Raw genomic sequence first — 25,291 nt, 5'->3', positions numbered from 1 at the left:
CGGTGAAAGACTTACATCTACAATGGACAATCACGAATGGCAACTCAACCAAGCGACGGGCTGCATCGGGTGCAGCAAAGACAGCAGTGGTCACTGGTCTAGCGTTGTAAGTTTCCACTCATCTGAACAGTATCTTGTGTCGGTTTGTGTAAACTTCACTTACAATGGCCGTTAATCCTGGAATAGCCCTTCGTGTTGCAACACTAAACGTACGCGGCTTCGGAGCCCGAAGGCGGCAACTTCAACTGAGTCGCCTGTTATTAGAAAATGATATCGACATTCTAGCTATCCAGGAAACAAAAATTGAAAGCGAGGAACAAACTGATGCGATGGTGGAAATCTTTCGGTCAAGATGTAATCTCTGTGTGTGCCACGCCGTGGGTAAATGAGGGGGGTGCGCAATTTTCTTGCGTAACTCCGTCGGAATTGTAGAGCAGTCTGTCATCGCTTCTGAAAGTGGTCGCTTAGTAGTTTGCGATTTTTATGTTAAAGAGGCACTATGGCGAATTATTTGCATTTATGCACCAAACAAAGCTAGTGAGCGTTTAGATTTTTTTCGATACATCGAAACCTTCTTGAAATGCGAAAGAAATGTGTTACTATTAGGGGACTTCAATTGTGTATGCATGGCTGAAGACAACGCCAAGAACCTACCGATACATAAGAGCGCATTGCAACTTAGCGCAATCGTTCAGGAATACGACCTAATTGATATAGGCGATGTACTGCGAGAAAAGCGAGTTCAGTTCACGCATTTCCAAGGCACAAGCCACGCCCGACTTGACCGAGTATATCTGACAGCAAGCCTCTTATCTTTTTGCACAACATATGCCGTTAAGCATGTAAGCTTTAGCGATCATAGCTTAGTGACTGTTACAATAGGCACAAAGCGAAAAACGAGCACCTTTAATTGGGACCTCTGGAAATTCAATGATAGCCTCCTGCAAGACGAAATCTTTATCGAAGTAATAACGGCAAAAATTAAAGAAATGCAGGGAAACGACTTCATCAGCCCTGTCGAGTTGTGGGAGCACTTTAAGTGTGAAGTTAAGATGAGCGCAATCGAAAGAGCTAGTGTCGTGCGCTACAAGGCAAGACAGAAAGAAACCGAGTTGCAGCGTACTCTAGACTATCTCTTAAATGCGGAAAGCACTGTTCCCCGCCTGCTTGCAAACAAAGTTAAAGAAGTTAAAAGGCAACTTGAGATTATTGATTCGGAAAAATATCAAGGTGCGATGATAAGGTCGCGTGCCGAGCGGCTCTGGATGGGCGAAACACCTACCAAGCGAGCGTTAAGCGACGAAAGAAGCTACGCTACGAGAAATGCAATAACAGAGCTGCGCTACCAAGGTGCGCTTTCCACAGACCAAAAGGTTATCGAACGAGTGCTAGTGCAACGTTTCAGAAACTTGCTAGGCTTCGGGGCGAATGTGCGAGAGGGCTTTGACACCAATTTTCTGAAATTAATGCCACGATTAGAAGATGAAGTAAAAACACAACTTCAAAGACCAATAAGTGTTAGTGAACTGGAAAATGCGATAGATGACTTGCCTACAGGGAAAGCTCCGGGGCCCGACGGGCTTGGTGCCGCTTTTTATAAATTCTTTAAGCATCAAATGGCAAAAATGCTCCTCAGAGTTATAGAAGAAGCTTATGAATCTAAAATGATGCCTCCGTCATTTAAAAGAAGCCACGTCGTACTACTACCAAAGACCAAAGACCCTGTAAAATCACTGTCACCCGAAGCATACCGACCCATAAGTCTAACTAACACGGATTATAAGGTTTTTATGAAAGTTATAGCTAAGCGACTTCAGTCCGTGATTACAAACTTAGTCGGTGAACATCAAACTTGTGGAATCAAAGGGAGAACCATACTCACGAATATTCATGTGACCAGAAGTATATTGGAACTATGTGACCTAATGCACGGACGGGTAGCCATGATTCAACTCGACTTAGAAAAAGCTTTCGATAAGGTAACCCACAGCATTCTTTTCTCCCTCTTAGAACACATCAACGTAGGTAACATCATATATGATGGAGTAAAAATGGCCTACACTGGCTGTTCTTCAAAACTAATTATTAATAAAAAATTAACCGAAAGCATTACAGCATACTCTGGTGTAAAACAGGGATGCCCTGCCAGTTCATTGCTATTTGCAATTTACCTCGAACCGCTGTGTTTAAATCTAATGATGAATAAAAAGATACGCGGTTTCCGGCTCTTATCACGTGAAATAAAGGTCTTATCCTATGCTGACGATATCGCAGTATTCTGCACTGACAAGGAAAGCATTAAGGAAGCTATGCATACCGCAAGAACTTTCTGCAGCCTTACAGGAAGTGCAATGAGCTGGCAAAAATGCTTAGGTTTTTGGCATGGTGAATGGGAATCTACGCCAGAAATTTTTGACACTATAAATTTCAGCGAGACACCTGCTACTTACCTCGGCGTACCACTCGAACATTACCGCGACACGACCGAGCAGTGGACAGCAGATACTGATCGGGCAAACGAGCAAACAAGAAACTGGGGAGGACGGAATCTCTCAATGTTTGCGCGTGCAACTGTGTGTAACTCATTCCTCGTGGCTAAAGTGTTCTATATGTTGCAAGTATTATGTATGTCTAGGATGTGTGTCCAAAAATTGCACAGGATATTCGCAATGTTTGTTTGGGGATCGGGATGGGAACGTACAAGCAGGCTAAACTTATTTCATTCCGTGAATAACGGAGGCCTTGGTTTGTGTAATTTCTTTTTAAGACAAGTAGTCTCAAGGTTTATTTTCCTACGCGACCAAAGGAATGCATTTCTACAAACTGTTATACACGTCCAACTACACAATGCCTTATCTGACTTCATCGTTACATCATGTGGAACACCACAAGTAGTGGTGAAAGGATATATGCGCGAAGTGGTAAGCGCTTTTCGTTTGCTCAAAGCCCATTTCTCACTTGAATATTTGTCTGTTGTCGGCCGGAAGAAATTGTATAAAGACCTCGTGGATATCTTGTGCCCCGTGCCTATACACCGCTCAACATACACTCTAGGGCCTGAACGCAATGTCTTGAAACGTGTAAAAAGAATGTCTATCAGGCCGACTACCAAATCTTTCTTCTTTCTTGTGCACAGTGGCACGCTTCCCGTAAAACCATGGCTAAGAGAGAAGGGTTTGTTTGTACCATGGAGTATCGATTGCGGTATATGCCATAAACCGGAAACTATAGACCATATATTTCTAGATTGTTGGGACTCACTGTTCTTGTGGGACATCCTACAAAGAACCATCAAAAAAGAATTCCCTCTGACACCATTCGGTATTCGCTTTCTGCCTTTTGAAGAGACGGCAGACGTGCCGTGCGACACAATAATGTTGCTCTGCATGCACAGTGTCTGGAAGACAAGAATGGATGTAAGGCATGAAGCTCTACAACCTCGTTCTGCTCAGGAATATTTCGTGGAAAACATCCTGCACCTACGTGACATACATAAGCCCAAAGGGGAGCCACCAGCGTGGCTACCTATATTAGACAAATTAGCCACAGTTCGGTTCCCCTAACCAAGCTGCTTTACCCAATATGCAGCCGGTGTTTTTACCAAAGTACAACTACCTCTTTCTGTTTTTAACTCTAACGCGTGGAATGTTCTACTGAGAGCAAACGTGTTACCTTTTTTGTACGTGCGTTGTGTGTAAAACAGGTAATAAAGAAAAAAAAAGGATGGCCGAGTGGTCTAAGAGTGGTCAGCATAATGAAAGCACCTTAGAGGAAGACACCTCGCGTGTCATGCGTGGACATTGTGCAAACGCATGATACTGTAAAATAATCTTGATGCTCCTATAACAAGTGGCTTGAACATAAAGCTAGTTGTCACCTGAGCGGGTCATGACAGTAAGAAGCAACGCCAGTGTTCGTGTGTTGTATGCCTCATTTTCAATGAATACAGGTGATCTCGTTAGGCTGACATCAACCTTCGCCGGGGGTTCCAAATTGCCACCAACCTTACAATCACTTGCCTGGTCGGTATAGTCAGGATGGCCGAGTGGTCTAAGGCGCCAGATTTAAGCTCTGGTCCTCGAAAGAGGGCGTGGGTTCGAACCCCACTCCTGACAAGTTTATTCATTTTCTTTTTGCAGTTGCGAAAACAGAGTTTCGAAGCGCTGCACTGTCACGATGATATTGGGATTTCAAGAGGTCACATGGCGGAGTGTGACGCCAGCATAATGAAAGCACCTTAGAGTAAGACACCTCGTGTGTAATGCGTGGACATTGTGCAAACGCATGATACTGTAAGATAATCTTGATTCTCCTATAACAAGTGGCTTGAACGTAAAGCTACTTGTCACCTTTCCTGGTCATGACAATAAGAAGCAACGCCAGTGTACTTGTGTTGTATGCCTCATTTTCAATGAATACAGGTGATCTCGTTAGGCTGACATCAATCTTCGCCGGGGGTTCCAAATTGCCACCAACCTTACAATCACTTGCCTGGTCGGTACAGTCAGGATGGCCGATTCCACTTCCCGCCACCGCCGTGAACGGTCGAGGAATGTTTCGCTCCTCTGGGGCGGTGTCAGCGGCTATGTCTAGCCGTGGAAACCGGAATGCAGCCAGTGCCAACCAGGATTATGAAATTATTTTACCTACTCTACCAACCGGTCGTATTGCTTTAAACACTGTATTTTTTCATGCGGATGTTCGTGGAAGACCCTACCATGTAGAAGATATTCGTGATGCACTTGGTGCTTTGGCAATGCTCCCTGACGTTGAAGCGTTAGGGGCATACCAAATGAACCACGTGTGGGCGGTGACGCTGAAATCTACGGAGGCTAAGAATAGATTGCTTTCTGCAACTGAAGTGACCGTGAAGGAGCGCCGTTGTCTCATCGTAGATCCAAACAACCAAGATGATCGACTAAAGCTGCATTGGGTCCTGCATTATGTGGACGACGAAGACATACGGACCGCTTTTGCACCCTACGGAAAAGTCACCGAAGTCGCAAGAGAGCGATGGCAAACGGAAGTGTTATCGGACAAAAGCTCTACAACGCGTATTATCAGTCTTCAGCTCAAGGCAGGCTACACGAAGGAAGACATCCCACATCAACTACGAGTAGCAGGTGATCTCACGCTAGTCGTAGTGGCTGGAAGAGCTCCACTCTGCCTACGTTGTAAAGGAACTGGCCACATACGACGCGAATGTCGTGTTCCTCGGTGCGCGCTGTGCAGACGTTTTGGTCACGCTGAGGAAGAGTGCGTGAAGACTTATGCGAAGGTTACAGGCCGATCTGCGTGGGACGACAACGCAGAGCTACAAATGGATGAATCGGAAGCTGAGGATGTTTCCACCAGCGAGACCAGAGAACCCGAACAAGAGGAAACGCCCCCTTCGTCGCATTCGCCCAACGTAAACAAAGAGAAAGAGGATAACGGTGAGCAAGTTGTACAACCTTTGCTGCCTCCTGCGACGAAAACCAGTGCGACCAACAGTTCAGGAAAAAAACCCATCAAGAGCCAGTCAACGCCTTTGGAGAAATCCGAAGAAGTCGACATGAAGGATTTGAAGAAGGGTGCAGGGAAGAGAACACGCGAGGAAACACCAGCAGCGAACGCGGCCTCAAACGAGGCCACTGCCGGCGAGCCACCCCCTAAAGCGGCCCAAGGGCGCCGCACGAGCTTCAAGCCAAAGCCCAACGTACCACTGGACCGTCATATTTCGGGGGGCACGTAGCCCCCTGGATCAGTGAAGCCCGGGTCAGCCTCCTGGTTCCGAAGCTACACATGCTAAAAGTGGGCGAGGACAAGCTAAGGGGCTGGAACCCCAGTTCCTTCTTTCTGAGACACTCATGGTGTGTTTGCCCATGGCAACTGAAGATAAAAAAGCTTCCAGTCAAAATTTTCAGCCTCTCACAGAACAAGGTGAGTGCCATGCGACCTGTTTGATCATTCTCAGAAATGGCAGTAAAACTTGACGCGCCACTTAGCATAGGCACGTTAAACGTGCGGGGCCTTTCTACAAGGCGTCGACAGTACCAAGTAAGCCGTCTTTTAATGGAAAATGACCTTGATATCGTAGCAATTCAAGAAACCAAAGTCGAAAGCCAAGATCAAACAGATCACATGGTAGAACCTTTTACTCGACGGTACTATGTATGTGTGTGTCACGCAGTAGGCTCGTCCGGTGGGTGTGCCTTGTTACTACGCAGCTTCCTGGGAATCGTAGTAGAGACCGTGACTGCGTGTAAAACTGGGCGGTTAGTTGTGTGTGATTTTATTTTCTCTGCTTTGAAGTGGCGGGCAATATGTTTGTACGCGCCTAACAGAGAAACCGATCGCTCAGCTTTTTTTGAAAGTCTTGAATCTTATTTAAATTCTGAAAGAATGATTCTAATGCTTGGCGATTTTAACTGTGTGTGTTTTTCTGCCGATAGAAAAAAGAATGAACCGGTACGTGATAATAGTGCCATGAAATTAAGCGCGATAGTTCAGGATCACTGCCTAGAAGACATTGGTCATATTGCAGCTGGCGGAAAACGGCCACATTTCACTCACTTCCAACGCGCAAGCCATGCACGCTTGGACAGGTTATACGTATCTGCAAATATAGTGCCGCTGTGCCAAGATTACAACGTAAAACATGTTTCGTTCAGTGATCACAGTTTGGTTATGTTTTCCTTAGGAGCAAAGCACAAAGGGTCATCATTCAGTTGGACACTTCGGAAGTTTAATGATAAGCTTATGAACAATGATAACTTTGTGAGCAAAGCAAAAGAATGCATAGAAAGACTACTGTCTAAAACGGATAGTTTCATCGCTGAATGGGAGCTGTTCAAACAAGAGATTAAGATCATTGCAATCGAGAGGGCATGCGCACTACGCCGCAGTGAAAGAAACGAAGAAAATGTGCTCCGTAGTCAATTAGACTATTTGCTGAACGCAGAAAGCACACAACCAAGGGCATTAAATAATATAATTAAGGATGTCAAAAACAAACTGGAAGCAATAGATGTCGAAAGATATAAAGGAGCCATTGTTCACGCTCGTGGCGAAAGACTGTGGTTGGGAGAAACGCCTACTAAGCGCTCACTAGCGGATGAGAAAAGTTATGCCGTCAAAAATGAAATAAAAGAAATACAGTACGAGGGCGTTATAACAAAAGACAAACGGATAATTGAACTTGCTTTTGTAGAGTACTTTAAAAATCTGTTAGGTCATAAAATTGATATTGAAACCGGTTTTGAAAATGATTACCTTCACTTAATGCCAAGGTTAGACGATGACGTGAAGACCCGCCTTGAAGCAGACATTACCGTACGCGAAATTGAAGACGCAATTGATGAGTTATCCGTAGGCAAATCTCCAGGCCCGGATGGCTTAAGCAGTTGTTATTACAAAGCTTTTAAAGTGGATCTGGCAAAAGCCCTGCATCATGTAATAACCGAAGCATATAATGAAAATGCAGTGCCCCTATCTTTCAACTGTTCTCACGTTGTATTAATACCCAAGACAGATGACCCAGTTAAACTTCTATCGGTTTCGTCCTATCGACCGATAAGCTTAAGCAATTAGATTACAAAATATATATGAAAGTACTGGCCAAAAAGATTACAAACCGTGATCACAGTTTTGGTAGGACCCCACCAGACATGTGGGATCAGGGGACGCTCGATATTTACTAACATTCATGTTACCAGAAGTGTACTTGAATACTGCGATGACTTTTCAGAACGGGTAGCAATGCTACAGCTTGATCTAGAAAAAGCTTTCGATCGTGTATCACATCAAATTCTTTTTAGTCTTTTGGAGTATATTAATGTTGGGTTTGTGGTTGCGACTGGTGTGAAAATGTGTTACACTCACAGTTCAGCAAGCATAATTGTAAACAAAAGTGTCAGCGAAAGTTTCAAAGTTCAGTGTAGTATTAGGCAAGGGTGTCCATTATCTTCATTATTGTTTGCAATTTTTCTCGAACCTTTCTGCTTAAAGATTCTTAATAATGACACTATACATGGCTTCAAATTACTCACAAGTGACGTTAAAGTACTGTGTTATGCTGACGACATAGCAGTCTTCTGTGGCGATAAGGGAAGCGTTAAGGAGCCCGTTAAAGAAGCGGAAATTTTTTGCTCGCTCACGGGCAGTATGATAAATTGGAACAAATGTTTAGGCTTCTGGCATGGGCCGTGGGAAAATACCTCTGATTATTTCGCTAACATGAAATGGACTGTGACACCTGTCAAATATCGCGGAGTGCCCTTAGAACATTATCGCGATACAACGCAATACTGGAACGAGGAAATCAAACGTGTTAGGGAACAAACAGATAAATGGGGTGGGCGGGATTTCTCCGTTTTCGCGCTTGCTACAGTTTGCAACGTGTTTTTAGTCGCGAAAGTGTGGTATGTTCTTCAAGTGCTTTGTATGTCTCGTACCAACGTGCAGAAGTTGCACAGAGTCCTTGCATTGTTCGTGTGGCGTTCAACATGGGAAAGATGCAGCAGAACTAATTTATTTCGATCAGTCCGTAGCGGCGGACTAAGTTTATGTCATTTATTTCTCAAACAAGTTGTGTCAAGATTTATTTTTTTGCGCGACCGAAATAACGGATTTCTGCGAACAATTTTACAATTACGAATGAGTGATGTAATTCCTGAATATGTTGTATCAAATGTCACAAAAAAAGGGAGTGTTCGCGGCTTTCTTCGTGAGGTCGGTATGTCTTTTCGAATGCTAAAGGTGAGATTCTCAATGTAGTACCTAAGTAATGTACCTAAAAAGCGTTTATACAAGGATCTGATTGATATTATGTTGCCAGTGCCCATATATCGTGCCATGTATTGTGTAGGTTCGGAAGGTGACGTGTTGAAACGTGTTAAAAGAATGACAGTCCGCTGCTCAGTTAAGACGTACTTCTTTCAGCTCCATACCAATACCTTGCCAGTTAAACCATGGTTGCAAGAGAGAGGACTGTTCGTACTGTGGTCAGTTAATTGTCTAATTTGTTCAAAGCCTGAGACAATAGAACACATTTTCTTAGACTGCAGGGATGCAATATTCCACTGGGATGTCTTGCAAAGAACGCTGAAAAAAGAGCTCCCTATATCACCCTACGGTATCCGCTTTCTCCCAGTTGAAAAAGAAAACGACGTGCCCTATGACATGATCATGCCGCTGACCCTACACAGCATATGGAAAACACGAATGGCCGTACGAAATGCTGATGTGGATGCCAAACCAGCCAGACAATATTTTATTGAAAGTGTTTCTCAAATAAGAGACGTGTATAAATCTCAGGCTGAACCACCAGAATGGTTACCTGTACTGGATACACTGGTGACCTTAAAGCGTTTTTAACATGTGCATTTCGAGAAGTATATGTAATGACTATGTAACACTTTGTTTTGTTCTTACCTTAGTATGGTGAATGTACTGCATCTTTGATTATCCGGCAATAAAGAAAAAAAATAGTCAGGATGGCCGAGTGGTCTAAGGAGCCAGATTTAAGCTCTGGTCCTCGAGAGAGGGCGTGGGTTCGAACCCCACTCCTGACAAGTTTACTCATTATTTTCTTTTTGCAGTTGCGAAAGCAGAGTTTCGAAGCGCTGCACTGTCATGATAATACTGGGATTTCAAAAAGTCATATTGCGGAGTGTGACGCCAGCATAATGAAAGCACCTTAGAGGAAGACACCTCGTGTGTAATGCGTGGACATTGTGCAAACGCATGATACTGTAAAATAATCTTGATTCTCCCATAACAAGTGGCTTGAACGTAAAGCTACTTGTCACCTTTCCTGGTCATGACAATGAGGAGCAACGCCAGTGCACTTGTGTTGTATGCCTCATTTTGAATGAATACAGGTGATCTCGTTAAGCTGACATCAATCTTCGCCGGGGGTTCCAAATTGCCACCAACTTTACAATCACTTGCCGGGTCGGTATAGTCAGGATGGCCGGATTCCACTTCCGTCTGTCGAAGAGAGCGGACGTGGTCATCATGTGCTCCGATGGGGCGGTGTTTGCGGCAATGAATAGCCGCGGTAACAGGAATGCGACGCCTGCTGAACGTGAAGATTATGAGGTCATCTTGCCTACATTGCCTACAGGTCGTACAGTTTTGAATACCATATTTTTACATGCCGATATTCGGGCCAGGCCTTTTCGAGTTGAAGACTTCAGGGATACGTTGGACCGTCTGGCATTGCTCCCTGAGGTGCTAGCCTTGGGGGCGTACCAGATGAGTCACGTATGGGCCGTCACCTTCAAGAATGCGGAAGGCGTGAAGAAGGCTCTGACCATCGGTGAAATGAAGGTGAAGGGTCGCCGCTGTGTTGTAGTTGACCCGGCGAACCAAGCCCGGCGCCTGAAGTTGCACTGGCTGCTTTTCAATGTTCCCGATGAAGATGTACGTGCTGCACTAGCCATGTTCGGGACGGTAACAGATGTCGTGAAAGAAAAGTGGCGTGTGAATGGCATCCACGAGAAAAGTACGACGACGCGGACGGTGAGCATTAAGCTCCATCCAGGCGTCAAGGTTGACGACCTCCCACACCAGCTTCGTGTTGGTGGGGAACTGGCGCTGCTAATTGCGCCAGGAAGAGCACCAGTGTGTTTGCGCTCTCACACCGCGGGACATGTACGACGCGACTGCCGTGTCCCTCGATGTGCTCGGTGCCGTCGTTTTGGGCATGACGAGAGTTCGTGTGTGAAGACGTACGCAAGTGTAACAGAACCAGTTGGAAAAACTGACGCAGCAGAGCTCGTCATGGACGAAGCCGACGCGGAAGAAGCTGCAGGAACGTCGAGTCAAGTGACTCAAAAGGAGATGCGACCAGCAGACACGCCCTCGTATCCGCAAGAAAATGAACAGCAAGGAAAAGCCTTGTAGAGAAGCCCGACGTGAGGTAAGTGCCTGAAAAGACAAGTGTGGGCGCAGAACACGGTGAACCTTCAAAGGATCCAGCGAGCCAACACACGGAAAGCATGGACGTCACGGTACAATCCACCGGAGGCGCAGTCGGCAAACGAGGACGCGAAGCCACAACGGACGAGGCGGACAGACAAGACGTCGTTGGATCTGTGGAACCACCAACGAAAACGGTGGTGACTCGACGCGCGTCATTGAAACCCAAGCCCAACGTTCCACCAGACAGAAAAGCGGTGTTGAAACCGTCAACGTAGCCGCGAGCTTTGGCGCTCTGCGGTTCCTAAGGGACTACGTCGACGCACATCAACTATTGAATAAGGACAATGATTGGAGCCTATTGCCGCGCAACCCAAGCCGAAGGTCGAGGACTGCAGGCATCGGGAATCGGTTTGCTTCTTGGAAATAAGCTGGCTTTCTGGTGTGCCTGCGCTCACGAGGTATGCACCATGGCGCATATGCAATTTTAATATATGGCGGGAAATCTCAGCACAGCACTAAAAATTGCGACTATCAATGTTCGAGGCTTAAATGCTAGAAAGAAACAATATCAGCTAAATCGCCTTTTCTTGGAGAACGACTTGGACGTAGTAGCTGTACAAGAGACGAAAATAGATAGCGAGGAACAAATTGACCGCATGGTGCTGCCTTTCCGAGCAAGGTACCATGTTTGTGTTTCTCATGCTTTCGGCACGTCAGGTGGATGTGCCATTTTCATTAGAAACAATTTAGGAATAGTTGTTGAGACCATGCTTGTGTGCCAAAGTGGTAGATTTGTTTTAGTGGATTTTGTTATGTCCGAGTCTTGCTGGCGAATAATCTGCCTATATGCGCCGAACGCCGAAAATGAACGTGACGTGTTTTTTGAACGGCTCGAGCAGTACCTGATATGTGAAAGACAAATAATTATGCTTGGAGATTTTAATTGTGTTTGCTTAGTAGCTGATCGAGTGGGAAATGTCCCACTAAGGGATAAGAGTGCCTCACGCTTGATTGCAATGGTGCAAGATCATAATCTAGAAGATATAGGAAATATATTAACTAATGGGACGCAGCCAGTCTTTACACACTACCAGCGTCCGAGCCACGCGAGACTGGATAGGGTATACGTTTCATTGCATTTAGTAGCGGCGTGCCATAGTTATGCCGTTAAACATGTGGCATTCAGCGACCATTGTTTGGTGTCAGTCACAATTGGGACGCATAAAGAGGCCTCGCGCTTTAATTGGAAAATGTGGCTATTTAATGACAAGCTGCTGCATAATGAATCATTTGTAGAGTGCGTAAAGGAAAAGTTCGAACAGCTATTGGCGAGACATGATGACGTGATAGAACGGTGGGAGCTTTTTAAAGAAGAAATAAAGATTTGTGCAATAGAAAAAGCGAGTGTAATGAAATACGAAGAAAGGAAAAAGCAGAAAGAAATACAACGAGAATTGGATTTTATGTACAGAGTGGAAGCCGATAGGCCTGGTACATTCACAAAGCAGATCAATGAACTTAAAAGCCAACTGGAGCTTATCGACGAAGATAAGTACAGAGGAGCGGTTATCCGAGCAAGAGCCGAAAAGCTATGGCTCGGTGAAACGCCCACAAAGCGAGCCTTTGCAGATGAAAAGGCTTACGCTAGGCAAAACGTAATACGGAAAATAAGTTATAAGAATGAAGTCACTGACGAACAAGCAAAAATAGAGAGCGTTTTTAGAGCACTATAGCGAATTATTTCGAAGAAGTTGCGATGTCCCGGAAGAGTTCGAACGAGAGTTCCTTGCTAGCATGACAAAACTAGATGATGTTGACCGCGAATGTCTGGAAGAACCGATCAGCCAGAAAGAAGTTGAAGAGGCCATTGACGATTTAGCTCGAGGGAAGTCTCCTGGACCTGACGGGTTGGGAGCGGCCTTCTATAAGGCCTTCAAAAAAGATGTGAGTCTAATTTTGCATCAGGTAATTGCTGAAGCACATAAACGAAAATATGCACCCCCGTCCTTTGGCCGGTCGCATATAGTGCTCATTCCCAAAACGGAAGACCCAGTGAAATTGCTGTCAGTAGGGTCTTACCGCCCAATAGCATTGACTAACTTTGATTATAAGATATTTACTAAAATCTTGGCAAAGAGGTTACAGCGAGTTATAACACGAATTGTAGGACCACATCAGACATGCGGAATCAAAGGTAGATCAATCTACACAAATATTCATGTTGCACGAACCATTCTAGAATGTTGCGATGCGTGGGGCGAGCATGTAGCAATGCTGCAGCTTGACCTACAAAAAGCGTTTGATCGGGTATCCCACAATATCCTTTTCGCAGTTCTTGATTATGTAAATGTTGGTTTGCTGTGTTTAGATGGAGTTAGGATGTGTTATGCTAACTGTACCGCTAATCTTATAATAAATAAGAAGGTAGGTGAGAGCTTTCACGTACGCTCAAGTGTGCGCCAGGGGTGCCCCTTAAGTCCTTTATTATTTGCGTTATACCTTGAGCCATTCTGCAGAAAAATTATTCATAAAAACAGTGTTATAGGTTTTCGTTTGCAGTCAGCGGAAGTAAAACTGCTAACAAATGCGGAAGATATTGATTTGTTCTGTAGCGATAAGGAAAGTGTCGCGACCGCGGTAACGGACGTCTTATCGTTCTGTAATATGACGGGTAGCGTCATAAACTTTGATAAGTGCCTGGGAATATGGCATGGAACATGGGAAAACACCCCACCTATTTTTGTGAATGTGAAGTGGACCATTGCGCCGACAAAGTATCTTGGGGTGCCGCTTGAGCACTACAAGGAGACTGCGGGACTCTGGGAAGACGAAACAAAGAAAGTCCGTAGTCTTTCAATGTTTGCCCGCGCGACGGTCTGTAATTTATTCGCCGTTGCAAAAGTGTGCTATGTATTGCAAGCATTGTCTATGACTAGATTGCACGTGCAACGTTTGCATAGGGTACTGGCAGTGTTCGTATGGGGGTCAAAGTGGGAGCGAACCAGTCGAACAAATTTATTTCGATCCGTCAAAACAGGAGGGCTTGGACTGGCACATCTGTTCGTTAAACAGATAGTATTTCGTTTTGCGTTTCTTAGAGACCAAAAAGACCCTTTCCTCATTAATGTGATGCAACTGAGACTAGGTACGGCTCTTCCTGAATTCATTATATCTAGTTGTGTAGCTAACAGTGGCCCTAGGAGCGGATTTCTTAAAGAAGTGATATGGGCATTTCGGTTTCTCAAGGTACGCTTTTCAATGGAATACCTCAGTCACGTTCCTAAAAAACGTCTGTATAAAGATTTAATTGATGTAGTACTGCCAGTACCGCTGTACAGATCGATGTTCAGTTTAGGTACTGAAAGAAATGTGCTGAAAAGGGTAAAACGTAAGCCTGTCAGGCCACCGGCAAAGTCTTTCTTTTTTCAACTACATTCCAATACACTACCAGTAAAACCGTGGCTGCAGGAAAGAGGTATTTTTATTCCCTGGTCTTTAGACTGTTTACTATGCCATAAGCAAGAAACAATTGAACACATATTCATAGACTGCTGGGACGCCTTATTTCACTGGGACGTCCTGCAGCGAACTTTAGAGAAAGACTTGCCGATAACACCCTATGGCATCCGTTTTCTCCCAACGGAAAACGAAGGAGGAGTGCCTTACGACATGTTTGTGTTATTAGGGTTGCACAGCCTGTGGCGCACGCGCATGGCCGTTCGACATGCGGATATACATGCTCGAAGTACTCGTGAATATTTTATTGAAAGTGTCTGTTACATAAAAGAAGTCTACGATGCTCAAAATGAAAAACCAGAATGGATTAGATTATTGAACGAGCTTGCTAAACTTGGGCGTTTCTAAAGCCACGTGCACACCAAAGACTGGTGGCACTTTTACCATTTGTAAAGTGTGCATATTTTTTATGTGCTATGAAAACGGTAATAAAGAAAAAAAAATAGTCAGGATGGCCGAGTGGTCTAAGGCGCCAGATTTAAGCTCTGGTCCTCGAAAGAGGGCGTGGGTTCGAACCCCACTCCTGATAAGTTTATTCATTATTTTCTTTTTGCAGTTGCGAAAGCAGAGTTTCGAAGCGCTACACTGTCATGATGATATTGCGATATCCAGAAGTAACACGGCGGAGTGTGACGCCAGCATAATGAAAGCACCTTACAGCAAGACACCTCGTGTTTCATGCGTGGACATAGTGCAAACGCATGATACTGTAAAATAATCTTGATGCTCCTATAACAAGTGGCTTGAACATAAAGCTAGTTGTCACCTGAGCGGGTCATGACAGTAAGAAGCAACGCCAGTGTACTTGTGTTGTATGCCTCATTTTCAATGACTACAGGTGGTCTCGTTAAGCTGACGTCAATCTTCGCCGGGGGTTGCCACCAGCTTTACAATCACTTGCCTGGTCGTTATAGTCAGGATGGCCGAGTGGTCTAAGGCGCCAGATTTAAGCTCTGGTCCTCGAAAGAGGGCGTGGGTTCGAACCCCACTCCTGACAAGTTTATTCATTATTTTCTTTTTGCAGTTGCGCAAGCAGAGTTTCGAAGCGCTGCACTGTCATGATAATACTGGGATTTCAAAAAGTCATATTGCGGAGTGTGACGCCAGCATAATGAAAGCACCTTAGAGGAAGATACCTCGTGTGTAATGCGTGAACATTGTGCAAACACATGATACTGTAAAATAATCTTGATGCTCCTACAACAGGTGGCTTGAACGTAAAGTACTTGTGACCTGACCTGGTCATGACAATAAGAAGCAACGCCAGTGTACTTGTGTTGTATGTCTTATTTCCAATGATTAGAGGTGATCTCGTTAAGCTGGCATGAATCTTCGCCGGGGGTTCCAAATTGCCACCAACTTTACAATCACTTGCCTGGTCGGTACACTTCCTCTTCAGCCACCGAGGTGAGCGGACGTGGAATGTCGTGGTCTTTACAAGCGGCTTCAGCGAACCTTTTGGGCCGCGGTATCAGGTCAACTGAAAAACCAGGTCAGGACTACCAAATAATTTTACCAATGCTGCCAACAGGTGCGTGCGTTCTGCATACGGTTTTTTTACATAGTGACGTTAAGGCGAGGCCTTACAGAGTGGAACATTTTCGAGACGCTCTTATACGGCTGGCTCTCATGCCGGAAGTGGTTGCGCTGGGTGCATATCAAATGAACCATCTGTGGGCGGTGACTTTCAAGGAGGAAGTAGGGAAAAAGAGGATTATCGCTGCAGACGCGTTTGATGTCAAGGATCACAGCTGTGTGGTCTTGGACCCGTGTGACAGAGGCGTCCGTATCAAGCTCTACTGGCTCCTTCACGGTGTACCTGACGACGACGTTCGCACTGCCTTGTCGCGTTTTGGAAAGGCGACTGAGATTACGAGGGACAGGTGGCGGGTACAAGGATGCGTTGACAAAGGGTCAACCACCCGTAGGCGTCACCACAAAGTAGGCGTCACCGCTGAAGACTTGCCCCAGCAGCTGCGAGTGGCGGAAGATGTTGCGCTCGTGCACGTCCCTGGCAGAGCTCCCCTCTGCCTCCGATGCCGTGGCATCGGGCACATACGACGCGAGTGCCGTGTACCACGCTGTGGGCTTTGTCGTCGTTTCGGCCACGACGAGACCCAGTGCGTCCGAACCTAAGCCACAGTGACAGGCCCGGCATTGAAGGAAGATGTCACAGATCACTTCATGGACGTGGTCGACGCAGTGGAAGGCGAAGGGAAAGAGACCCAGCCCTCGGCGTTAACGCCCCTGAAGAAGGCAACGACTGTTAATGAAGACGAGTCATCGGACGGCTGGAAAGACCCATGGTATGACACGGTGGAACCAACTAACTCAACAGAGGTCGAGGTAAAAGAGGCCAAAGATACGTGCACATCAACAGAAGCGACGACCACCGGCGAACAGCAAGACACTGATGACACCGCGATGGCAACGTCAAGTAGTGCACCTGCTAAGAGGCTTCACGAAGAGGCGGATGAGCAAGAGGATCAAGAGACTGGGAATGATGAGCCTCCTCCGAAAGCTACCCCGGGACGCCGACCGGCGTTCAAGCCCAAGCCCGGCTTTCCAGCCAAACGCCGTTCTACAACCCAGACGCCTCCGCGTTAGCGGAGGCGTTCCTGGGTTTGGAAAAAAAAAATTTGTTGGGGTCTGGGGACTGGGGTTTGTGGGCAGGATGTGCGTCGGCCGTCGTCATTGGGCTTTCAAGTCCAGAAAACCATGGTCTGCCTCCCTAGACCGTCGAGTCATCGTCGCAGATGTGAGACGGACGATGTGCGGTAATTGGTTTAGATTCTCCTCCCGATAAATGGCAGCTAATTTTTCGTCTGGTCTTTGTGTCGCGACGTTGAACGTGCGTGGACTTAGCGGGCATGGAAGGCAATGCCAAGTTAACCGTATTCTTATTGAAAATAATATTGACTTATTTGCCATTCAAGAAACAAAAATTGCAACTCGTGAATACAGGGAGCAAATGGTTAACGTTTTCCGCCCTAGACATACCGTAAGTGTATGTCATGCGGCGGGTAGGTCTGGGGGCTGCCTTATTCTTTTGCGTAGCAGTATTGCTGTAGTTGAAGCCGTCACGCCATCCGAGGATGGTAGAATGGTCCTCTGCGATTTTACTTTTTCAGAGATGTCTTGGAGGGCTATATGTGTTTGTGCTCCGAGCGTAGCACGGGAGCGGGAAGTCTTTTTTGGTGATATTCAGCAGTACTTGAATTGTGAAAGACATGTCATATTACTGGGTGATTTTAATTGTGTTTGCTTTCCAGAAGATCAATTTAAGTTGACTAGTGTTTGTGATAAAAGTGCGTTGCTTTTAAGTTCGATCGTAAGGCAACAAGAGCTTGAAGAAATTGGTTATGTGTTGTCAAGTGAAAACCATACTATGTATACGCACTATCAAGGTCAGTGTCATGGCAGGCTAGACAGAATTTATGCTCCGTTAACCTTTGTACCGTTATTTTCAAGTTATCAAGTGTTACATGTTAGTTTTAGCGATCATTGCCTCGTTATGTCAACCATAGGAAAGAAACAAAAACCATCGAAATTCAGCTGGGACTTATGGAAGCTAAATGATAAGCTTTTGCAAGACGACGTTTTTCAAAAGGCATTTCAAGAAAAGCTCGAAAATTTGCTCAGCATAACTACGTCAGCGTTCTTCATTGCAGAATGGGAACTCTTCAAAAGAGACGTTAAATTCACCGCGATTGAAAGAGCATGCGTAGTCTATCATGAAGAAGAAGAGCGTGAGAACGAATTACACCTTAGGCTAATATATTTGCTCAGCGCAGAATGCTCTTCGCCTGGCTTATTTTCGAAAGAAATCAAAGAAGTCTGAACTTGAAGTCATGGATGAAGAAAAGTACAGGGGTGCGGTATTAAGGGCAAGGGCGGAGAGTTTGTGGATGAGAGAGACGCCTAGCAAGCGAGCAATAAGTGACGAGAAGAAACACGCGGTTTCCAAAGAAATAACAGAAATAAGTTATCAAGGGGAAGTCACTAGTGATGTTGAAATGATCGAGCACGCATTTGAGTCTTCTTATGAAAGTTTGATGGGGAAAAAGACATGTGATATCGAAAGGTTTAGAACTGACTTCTTGCCATTAATGCCAACATTATCAGATGATGTCTGTGAAGCGCTCGACAGACCAATAAGCTTTTCAGAAGTTGAGGATGCGATTGACGAACTTATCCCGGCAAGTCGCCGGGGCCTGATGGTCTGGGAGGGGCTTTCTATAAGAGCTTCAAAAGTGGAATAGCTGTAGCATTACATCGCGTGATAAGGGAGATGTACGATAATAAGGAAGCACCTCCTTCTTTTCGGACATCGCACGTTATTTTAATTCCTAAAGCAAAAGATCGTGCGCGACTTATGACGGTTGAAGCCTACAGACCAATAAGCTTGACAAATACGGACTATAAAGTTTACACTAAAGTACTGGTGCGACGATTGCAAACCGTTATAAAAGAACTTGTGGGCCTCCATCAGACATGCGGTATCAAAGGCAGATCGATCTTTTCGAATATACCTACTGCAAAGACCATACTGGAAGCTGCGATGAAAGAGAGGACAGAGCTGCTATGATACAAATTGACCTTGAAAAGGCTTTTGACAGAGTCGTCCATGATGTCATATTTTTGCTCTTAGAACATGTTAAAGCCGGTGCAGTGATAACAGATCGAGTAAGAATGGTGTACAACGATTGCACTGCAAAGTTAGTAATTAATAGGAAATTAGGCGCCAGTATAAAAGTGGAATCATCAGTAAAACAAGGATGCTGTTTGTCGCCTCTTTTATTTGCCTTGTATTTAGAGCCTTTCTGTTTGAAAATAATTAAAAGCCAATCTATTCGTGGGTTTATCTACGCAGGAATTGAGACTAGAGTTCTGGCTTATGCAGATGACGTGGCAATATTTCTGCGTGATACAGAAAGCATGAATAACACTATGAAAGAGGTTGTTTCCTTTTGCGCCGCAACTGGAAGTGTTGTCAGCTGGACTAAGTGCCTAGGTTTATGGCACGGCAGCTGGCCACAGGCACCCGAGTATTTTTGCAATATGAACTGGAGCGTTACCCCTGGAAAATATCTTGGGATGTCATTACAAAATTATCGTGACAGTGCCGCGTATTGGATCGAAGAAGTAAAAAGAGTTAAAGATCACACAGAAAAGTGGGGCGGGCATAATTTTTCGATCTTTTCAAGAGCTAGTGTTTGCAATTTGTTTTTAGTTACAAAGGTGTGTTATGTACTACAAGTGTTATGCATGGCAAGGATTTCGGTGCAGAAACTTCACGGAGTGTTTGCGATATATATATGGGGATCCACTTGGGAGAGAAGTAGCCGGTGTAACTTGTTTCATTCGGTGAAGAATGGAGGACTAGGATTAACACATTTGCTTTTGAAACAGATTGTTAGTAGGTTCTTTTTCTTAAGGGACCAAAGTGATATATTTCTGTGTACTGTTATCCAAGTGAGATTGAGTTCTTCCTTGCCTGAGTGGGTTGTCTCATTAACAAATGAACGTACTCGAACATCAATTGGCTTTCTGAAGGAAGTTGTTATGTCCTTATTTATTTACTGAAAGCGCATTTTTCGAATGAATTTTTTACTTCAGTGACGCGTGAGAAACTTTATAGTGATCTGGTTGATGTTTTCTTGCCGCATCCTGTTTACCGTATGATGTATAACTTAGGACCTGAACGCAATGTGCTGAAACGCGTTAGAAAAATGCCGGTTAGATCTTCAGCGAAAACCTTTTTTCAATTGCATTCTGGCACTCTCCTTGTGAAGCCATGGCTGCAAAGCAAGGGCTTCTTTGTTCCATGGTTTGTTAACTGCATCATATGTAGGAAACCTGAAACTATTGAGCACATCTTCTTGGATTGCCATGACTCAGTTTTCTTGTGGGATGTTCACAAACGAACTCTGAAGAAAGACCTGCCGTTAAGTCCTTTCGGTATTCGTTTCTTACCGTGTGCAGACACAGGGGGAGTGCCGGCTGACTTGATAATGCTTTTGTGTATGAGCAGCGTGTGGAAAACGCGCATGGATGTCAGGAATGCCCGCGTAGATGAAAGGTCTGCGAGGGTACACCTAAGTGAAAGTCTTAGGTACACGCGTGATGCCCTGAAGCACATGATTGAACCGCCAGAGTGGTTTCAGGAGCTTGACACTTTGGTGTCTGTGATATCCTCTTTGAGTGCCTTTTATGTATGTACAGTCTCTCGAAATGATGTATTATTATTTTTCCGCACCAAGTGACGTACTTTGTAGCGTTTGAGTGGTGTTGAAATCAAGGTAATAAAGACAAAAAGAAAAAGTCAGGATGGCCGAGTGGTCTAAGGCGTCAGATTTTAAGCTCTGGTCCTCGAAAGAGGGCGTGGCTTCGAACCCCACTCCTGACAAGTTTATTCATTATTTTCTTTTTGCAGTTGCGAAAGCAGAGTTTCGAAGCGCTACATTGTCATGATGATATTGTGATTTCAAAAAGTCATATTGCGGAGTGTGACGCCAACATAATGAAAGCACCTTACGGGAAGACACTGTTAAGAACGGCCCAGTTGAGGTGCAAGTTTTGCCAGCCAGTTGCGACAGCGGCGTCAGCTTTCTTGGAACGCCACCGTTACGCTCTAGCCTCGTCGCCGTTGTGACTGAATGCGATCGGCGGATCAACTATTGTTACTGAGCCCGCCACCGCCGCCCTGGTCTGCCGCGAGCGGGGGAGTGCTCGCGGGAACGTAGTTCGAGGCTCCTTCCCCCGCGCCGTCCAAGACGCAAGACAATGGGTACCCGGCCGCGCTGCGGGGGTCAGCTCGGGGAATAAAAGGCACCTTTCCTGACACAAGCCCCGAGTTCTACGAAGTCCATCTGACGTCGGCTCCGGACCGTGAACCTGTGCGGAAGTGTGTGTGTGTGTAAGCCGTCCCGCAGAGAGGCGGCTTGTTTACGATGTCTGGATGAACGTTTCCGTCACCTTGGGATCGAGGGAGGACCGAGTGTTTATAAACCGCTATTGTGCGGATGCTCAGTGTACTTTCTCAAGCAGTCACGCTAGACTGATGTAGATACTGTAAATAAACCCATATTCCTCGTTCTCGATTAGAAGCAGTGCTTCCCTTCATCAGCGTCCTCAGCGCGGATAAGTTGGACGACGGCATGGGCCAGCTACCTTCTAATTCATGCCGGACTCCAATCTTGACAATGGGTTACGAGCGATGAGACTGAGCCCCGAATCATAACAACACCTCGTGTGTAATGCGTGAACATTGTGCAAACGCATGACACTGTAAAATAATCTTGATGCTCCTATAAGTGGCTTGAACGTAAACTACTTGTCACCTGACCTGGTCATGACAATAAGAAGTAACGCCAGTGTACTTGTGTTGTATGTCTTATTTCCAATGAATACAGGTGATCTCGTTAAGCTGACATCAATCTTCGCCGGGGGTCCAAATTGCCACCAACTTTACAATCACTTGCCAGATCGGTGTCGTCAGGATGGCCGAGTGGTCTAAGGCGCCAGATTTAAGCTCTGGTCCTCGAAAGAGGGCGTGGGTTCGAACCCCACTCCTGACAAGTTTATTCATAATTTTCTTTTTGCAGTTGTGAAAACAGAGTTTCGAAGCGCTGCACTGTCATTATATTGGTATTTCAAGAAGTCACAAGGCGGAGTGTGACGCCAGCATAATGAAAGCACCTTACAGGAGGACACATCGTGTGTCAAGCGTGAACATTGTGCAAACGCATGATACTGTAAAATAATCTTGATGCTCCTATAACAAATGGCTTGAACATAAAGCTACTGGTCACCTGGTCATGACAGTAAGAAGCAACGCCAGTGTACTTGTGTTGTATGCCTCATTTTCAATGAATACAGGTGATCTCGTTAAGCTGACACCAATCTTCGCCGGGGGTTCCGAATTGCTACCAACTTTACAATCACTTGCCAGATCGGTGTCGTCAGGATGGCCGAGTGGTCTAAGGCGCCAGATTTAAGCTCTGGTCCTCGAAAGAGGGCGTGGGTTCGAACCCCCCTCCTGACAAGTTTATTCATAATTTTCTTTTTGCAGTTGTGAAAACAGAGTTTCGAAGCGCTGCACTGTCATGATATTGGGATTTCAAGAAGTCACATGGCGGAGTGTGACGCCAGCATAATGAAAGCACCTTACAGGAGGACACATCGTGTGTCAAGCGTGAACATTGTGCAAACGCATGATACTGTAAAATAATCTTGATGCTCCTATAACAAATGGCTTGAACATAAAGCTACTGGTCACCTGGTCATGACAGTAAGAAGCAACGCCAGTGTACTTGTGTTGTATGCCTCATTTTCAATGAATACAGGTGATCTCGTTAAGCTGACACCAATCTTCGCCGGGGGTTCCAAATTGCCACCAACTTTACAATCACTTGCCAGATCGGTGTCGTCAGGATGGCCGAGTGGTCTAAGGCGCCAGATTTAAGCTCTGGTCCTCGAAAGAGGGCGTGGGTTCAAACCCCACTCCTGACAAGCTTATTCATTATTTTCCTTTTCCAGGTGCGAAAACAGAGTTTCGAAGCGCTGCACTGCCATGATGATATAGGTATTTCAAGAAGTCACATGGCGGAGTGTGACGCCAGCATAATGAAAGCACCTTACAGGAAGACACATCGTGTGTCAAGCGTGAACGTTGTGCAAACGCATGATACTGTAAAATAATCTTGATGCTCCTATAACAAATGGCTTGAACATAAAGCTACTGGTCACCTGGTCATGACAGTAAGAAGCAACGCCAGTGTACTTGTGTTGTATGCCTCATTTTCAATGAATACAGGTGATCTCGTTAAGCTGACACCAATCTTCGCCGGGGGTTCCAAATTGCTACCAACTTTACAATCACTTGCCAGATCGGTGTCGTCAGGATGGCCGAGTGGTCTAAGGCGCCAGATTTAAGCTCTGGTCCTCGAAAGAGGGCGTGGGTTCGAACCCCACTCCTGACAAGTTTATTCATAATTTTCTTTTTGCAGTTGTGAAAACAGAGTTTCGAAGCGCTGCACTGTCATGATATTGGTATTTCAAGAAGTCACAAGGCGGAGTGTGACGCCAGCATAATGAAAGCACCTTACAGGAGGACAGATCGTGTGTCAAGCGTGAACATTGTGCAAACGCATGATACTGTAAAATAATCTTGATGCTCCTATAACAAATGGCTTGAACATAAAGCTACTGGTCACCTGGTCATGACAGTAAGAAGCAACGCCAGTGTACTTGTGTTGTATGCCTCATTTTCAATGAATACAGGTGATCTCGTTAAGCTGACACCAATCTTCGCCGGGGGTTCCGAATTGCTACCAACTTTACAATCACTTGCCAGATCGGTGTCGTCAGGATGGCCGAGTGGTCTAAGGCGCCAGATTTAAGCTCTGGTCCTCGAAAGAGGGCGTGGGTTCGAACCCCCCTCCTGACAAGTTTATTCATAATTTTCTTTTTGCAGTTGTGAAAACAGAGTTTCGAAGCGCTGCACTGTCATGATATTGGTATTTCAAGAAGTCACATGGCGGAGTGTGACGCCAGCATAATGAAAGCACCTTACAGGAGGACACATCGTGTGTCAAGCGTGAACATTGTGCAAACGCATGATACTGTAAAATAATCTTGATGCTCCTATAACAAATGGCTTGAACATAAAGCTACTGGTCACCTGGTCATGACAGTAAGAAGCAACGCCAGTGTACTTGTGTTGTATGCCTCATTTTCAATGAATACAGGTGATCTCGTTAAGCTGACACCAATCTTCGCCGGGGGTTCCGAATTGCTACCAACTTTACAATCACTTGCCAGATCGGTGTCGTCAGGATGGCCGAGTGGTCTAAGGCGCCAGATTTAAGCTCTGGTCCTCGAAAGAGGGCGTGGGTTCGAACCCCCCTCCTGACAAGTTTATTCATGATTTTCTTTTTGCAGTTGTGAAAACAGAGTTTCGAAGCGCTGCACTGTCATGATATTGGTATTTCAAGAAGTCACATGGCGGAGTGTGACGCCAGCATAATGAAAGCACCTTACAGGAGGACACATCGTGTGTCAAGCGTGAACATTGTGCAAACGCATGATACTGTAAAATAATCTTGATGCTCCTATAACAAATGGCTTGAACATAAAGCTACTGGTCACCTGGTCATGACAGTAAGAAGCAACGCCAGTGTACTTGTGTTGTATGCCTCATTTTCAATGAATACAGGTGATCTCGTTAAGCTGACACCAATCTTCGCCGGGGGTTCCAAATTGCTACCAACTTTACAATCACTTGCCAGATCGGTGTCGTCAGGATGGCCGAGTGGTCTAAGGCGCCAGATTTAAACTCTGGTCCTCGAAAGAGGGCGTGGGTTCGAACCCCACTCCTGACAAGTTTATTCATAATTTTCTTTTTGCAGTTGTGAAAACAGAGTTTCGAAGCGCTGCACTGTCATGATACTGGGATTTCAAGAAGTCACATGGCGGAGTGTGACGCCAGCATAATGAAAGCACCTTAGAGGAGGACACATCGTGTGTCAAGCGTGAACATTGTGCAAACGCATGATACTGTAAAATAATCTTGATGCTCCTATAACAAATGGCTTGAACATAAAGCTACTCGTCACCTGGTCATGACAGTAAGAAGCAACGCCAGTGTACTTGTGTTGTATGCCTCATTTTCAATGAATACAGGTGATCTCGTTAAGCTGACTCTTCATCCAGGGTCCAGCCTCTGGATGAAGTCAGAACTTCAGCTGAAAGGTCAAATTAATTCTTTCTGGTTTTTCTGCTTGCGCCATGCACTTATTACGACTTATTGAACACCGGATATACGCAGTGTTTCTACGAAGACCTTAAGTAATGTTTAAATATA

At 45.4% G+C, this 25,291-nt stretch overlaps 2 protein-coding genes, 1 long non-coding RNA gene and 11 other non-coding genes across 14 annotated transcripts in view; 13 read left to right on the top strand and 1 right to left on the bottom strand.

The window, feature by feature from the left end:
- Nucleotides 1-25,291, top strand: part of LOC140217403 (uncharacterized) — a 268,452-nt gene that overhangs the window by 102,988 nt on the left and 140,173 nt on the right. The gene's annotated exons all lie outside the window — the stretch shown is intronic.
- LOC126531946 (uncharacterized) overlaps nt 1-25,291 on the bottom strand; it is an 89,498-nt gene that overhangs the window by 29,148 nt on the left and 35,059 nt on the right. The gene's annotated exons all lie outside the window — the stretch shown is intronic.
- TRNAL-UAA (transfer RNA leucine (anticodon UAA)) lies at nt 4,032-4,115 on the top strand. The gene has a single exon. It is a non-coding gene; the product is annotated as a tRNA-Leu (tRNA).
- On the top strand, nt 9,471-9,554 carry TRNAL-UAA (transfer RNA leucine (anticodon UAA)). The gene has a single exon. It is a non-coding gene; the product is annotated as a tRNA-Leu (tRNA).
- On the top strand, nt 9,966-10,890 carry LOC140217058 (uncharacterized). Its single transcript, XM_072287483.1, has one exon. The coding sequence runs from the start codon at nt 10,000-10,002 to the stop codon at nt 10,888-10,890; it is 891 nt and encodes a 296-aa protein (XP_072143584.1). The 5' UTR covers nt 9,966-9,999.
- TRNAL-UAA (transfer RNA leucine (anticodon UAA)) lies at nt 14,870-14,953 on the top strand. Its single transcript has one exon. It is a non-coding gene; the product is annotated as a tRNA-Leu (tRNA).
- Nucleotides 15,338-15,421, top strand: TRNAL-UAA (transfer RNA leucine (anticodon UAA)). Its single transcript has one exon. It is a non-coding gene; the product is annotated as a tRNA-Leu (tRNA).
- On the top strand, nt 21,921-22,004 carry TRNAL-UAA (transfer RNA leucine (anticodon UAA)). Its single transcript has one exon. It is a non-coding gene; the product is annotated as a tRNA-Leu (tRNA).
- On the top strand, nt 22,388-22,471 carry TRNAL-UAA (transfer RNA leucine (anticodon UAA)). The gene has a single exon. It is a non-coding gene; the product is annotated as a tRNA-Leu (tRNA).
- Nucleotides 22,855-22,938, top strand: TRNAL-UAA (transfer RNA leucine (anticodon UAA)). The gene has a single exon. It is a non-coding gene; the product is annotated as a tRNA-Leu (tRNA).
- Nucleotides 23,325-23,408, top strand: TRNAL-UAA (transfer RNA leucine (anticodon UAA)). Its single transcript has one exon. It is a non-coding gene; the product is annotated as a tRNA-Leu (tRNA).
- Nucleotides 23,792-23,875, top strand: TRNAL-UAA (transfer RNA leucine (anticodon UAA)). Its single transcript has one exon. It is a non-coding gene; the product is annotated as a tRNA-Leu (tRNA).
- On the top strand, nt 24,259-24,342 carry TRNAL-UAA (transfer RNA leucine (anticodon UAA)). The gene has a single exon. It is a non-coding gene; the product is annotated as a tRNA-Leu (tRNA).
- Nucleotides 24,726-24,809, top strand: TRNAL-UAA (transfer RNA leucine (anticodon UAA)). Its single transcript has one exon. It is a non-coding gene; the product is annotated as a tRNA-Leu (tRNA).

This window comes from Dermacentor andersoni, chromosome 4 (assembly GCF_023375885.2).
Source record: "Dermacentor andersoni chromosome 4, qqDerAnde1_hic_scaffold, whole genome shotgun sequence".
In the NCBI taxonomy this organism is placed as follows: Eukaryota; Metazoa; Arthropoda; class Arachnida; order Ixodida; family Ixodidae; genus Dermacentor; species Dermacentor andersoni.
This window is presented reverse-complemented; position numbering and strand designations above follow the sequence as displayed.

What these genes read in the sequence shown, in the direction of transcription:
- LOC140217058 (XM_072287483.1), top strand. Translation starts at nt 10,000, where the DNA reads ATGTGCTCCGATGGGGCGGTGTTTGCGGCAATGAATAGCCGCGGTAAC.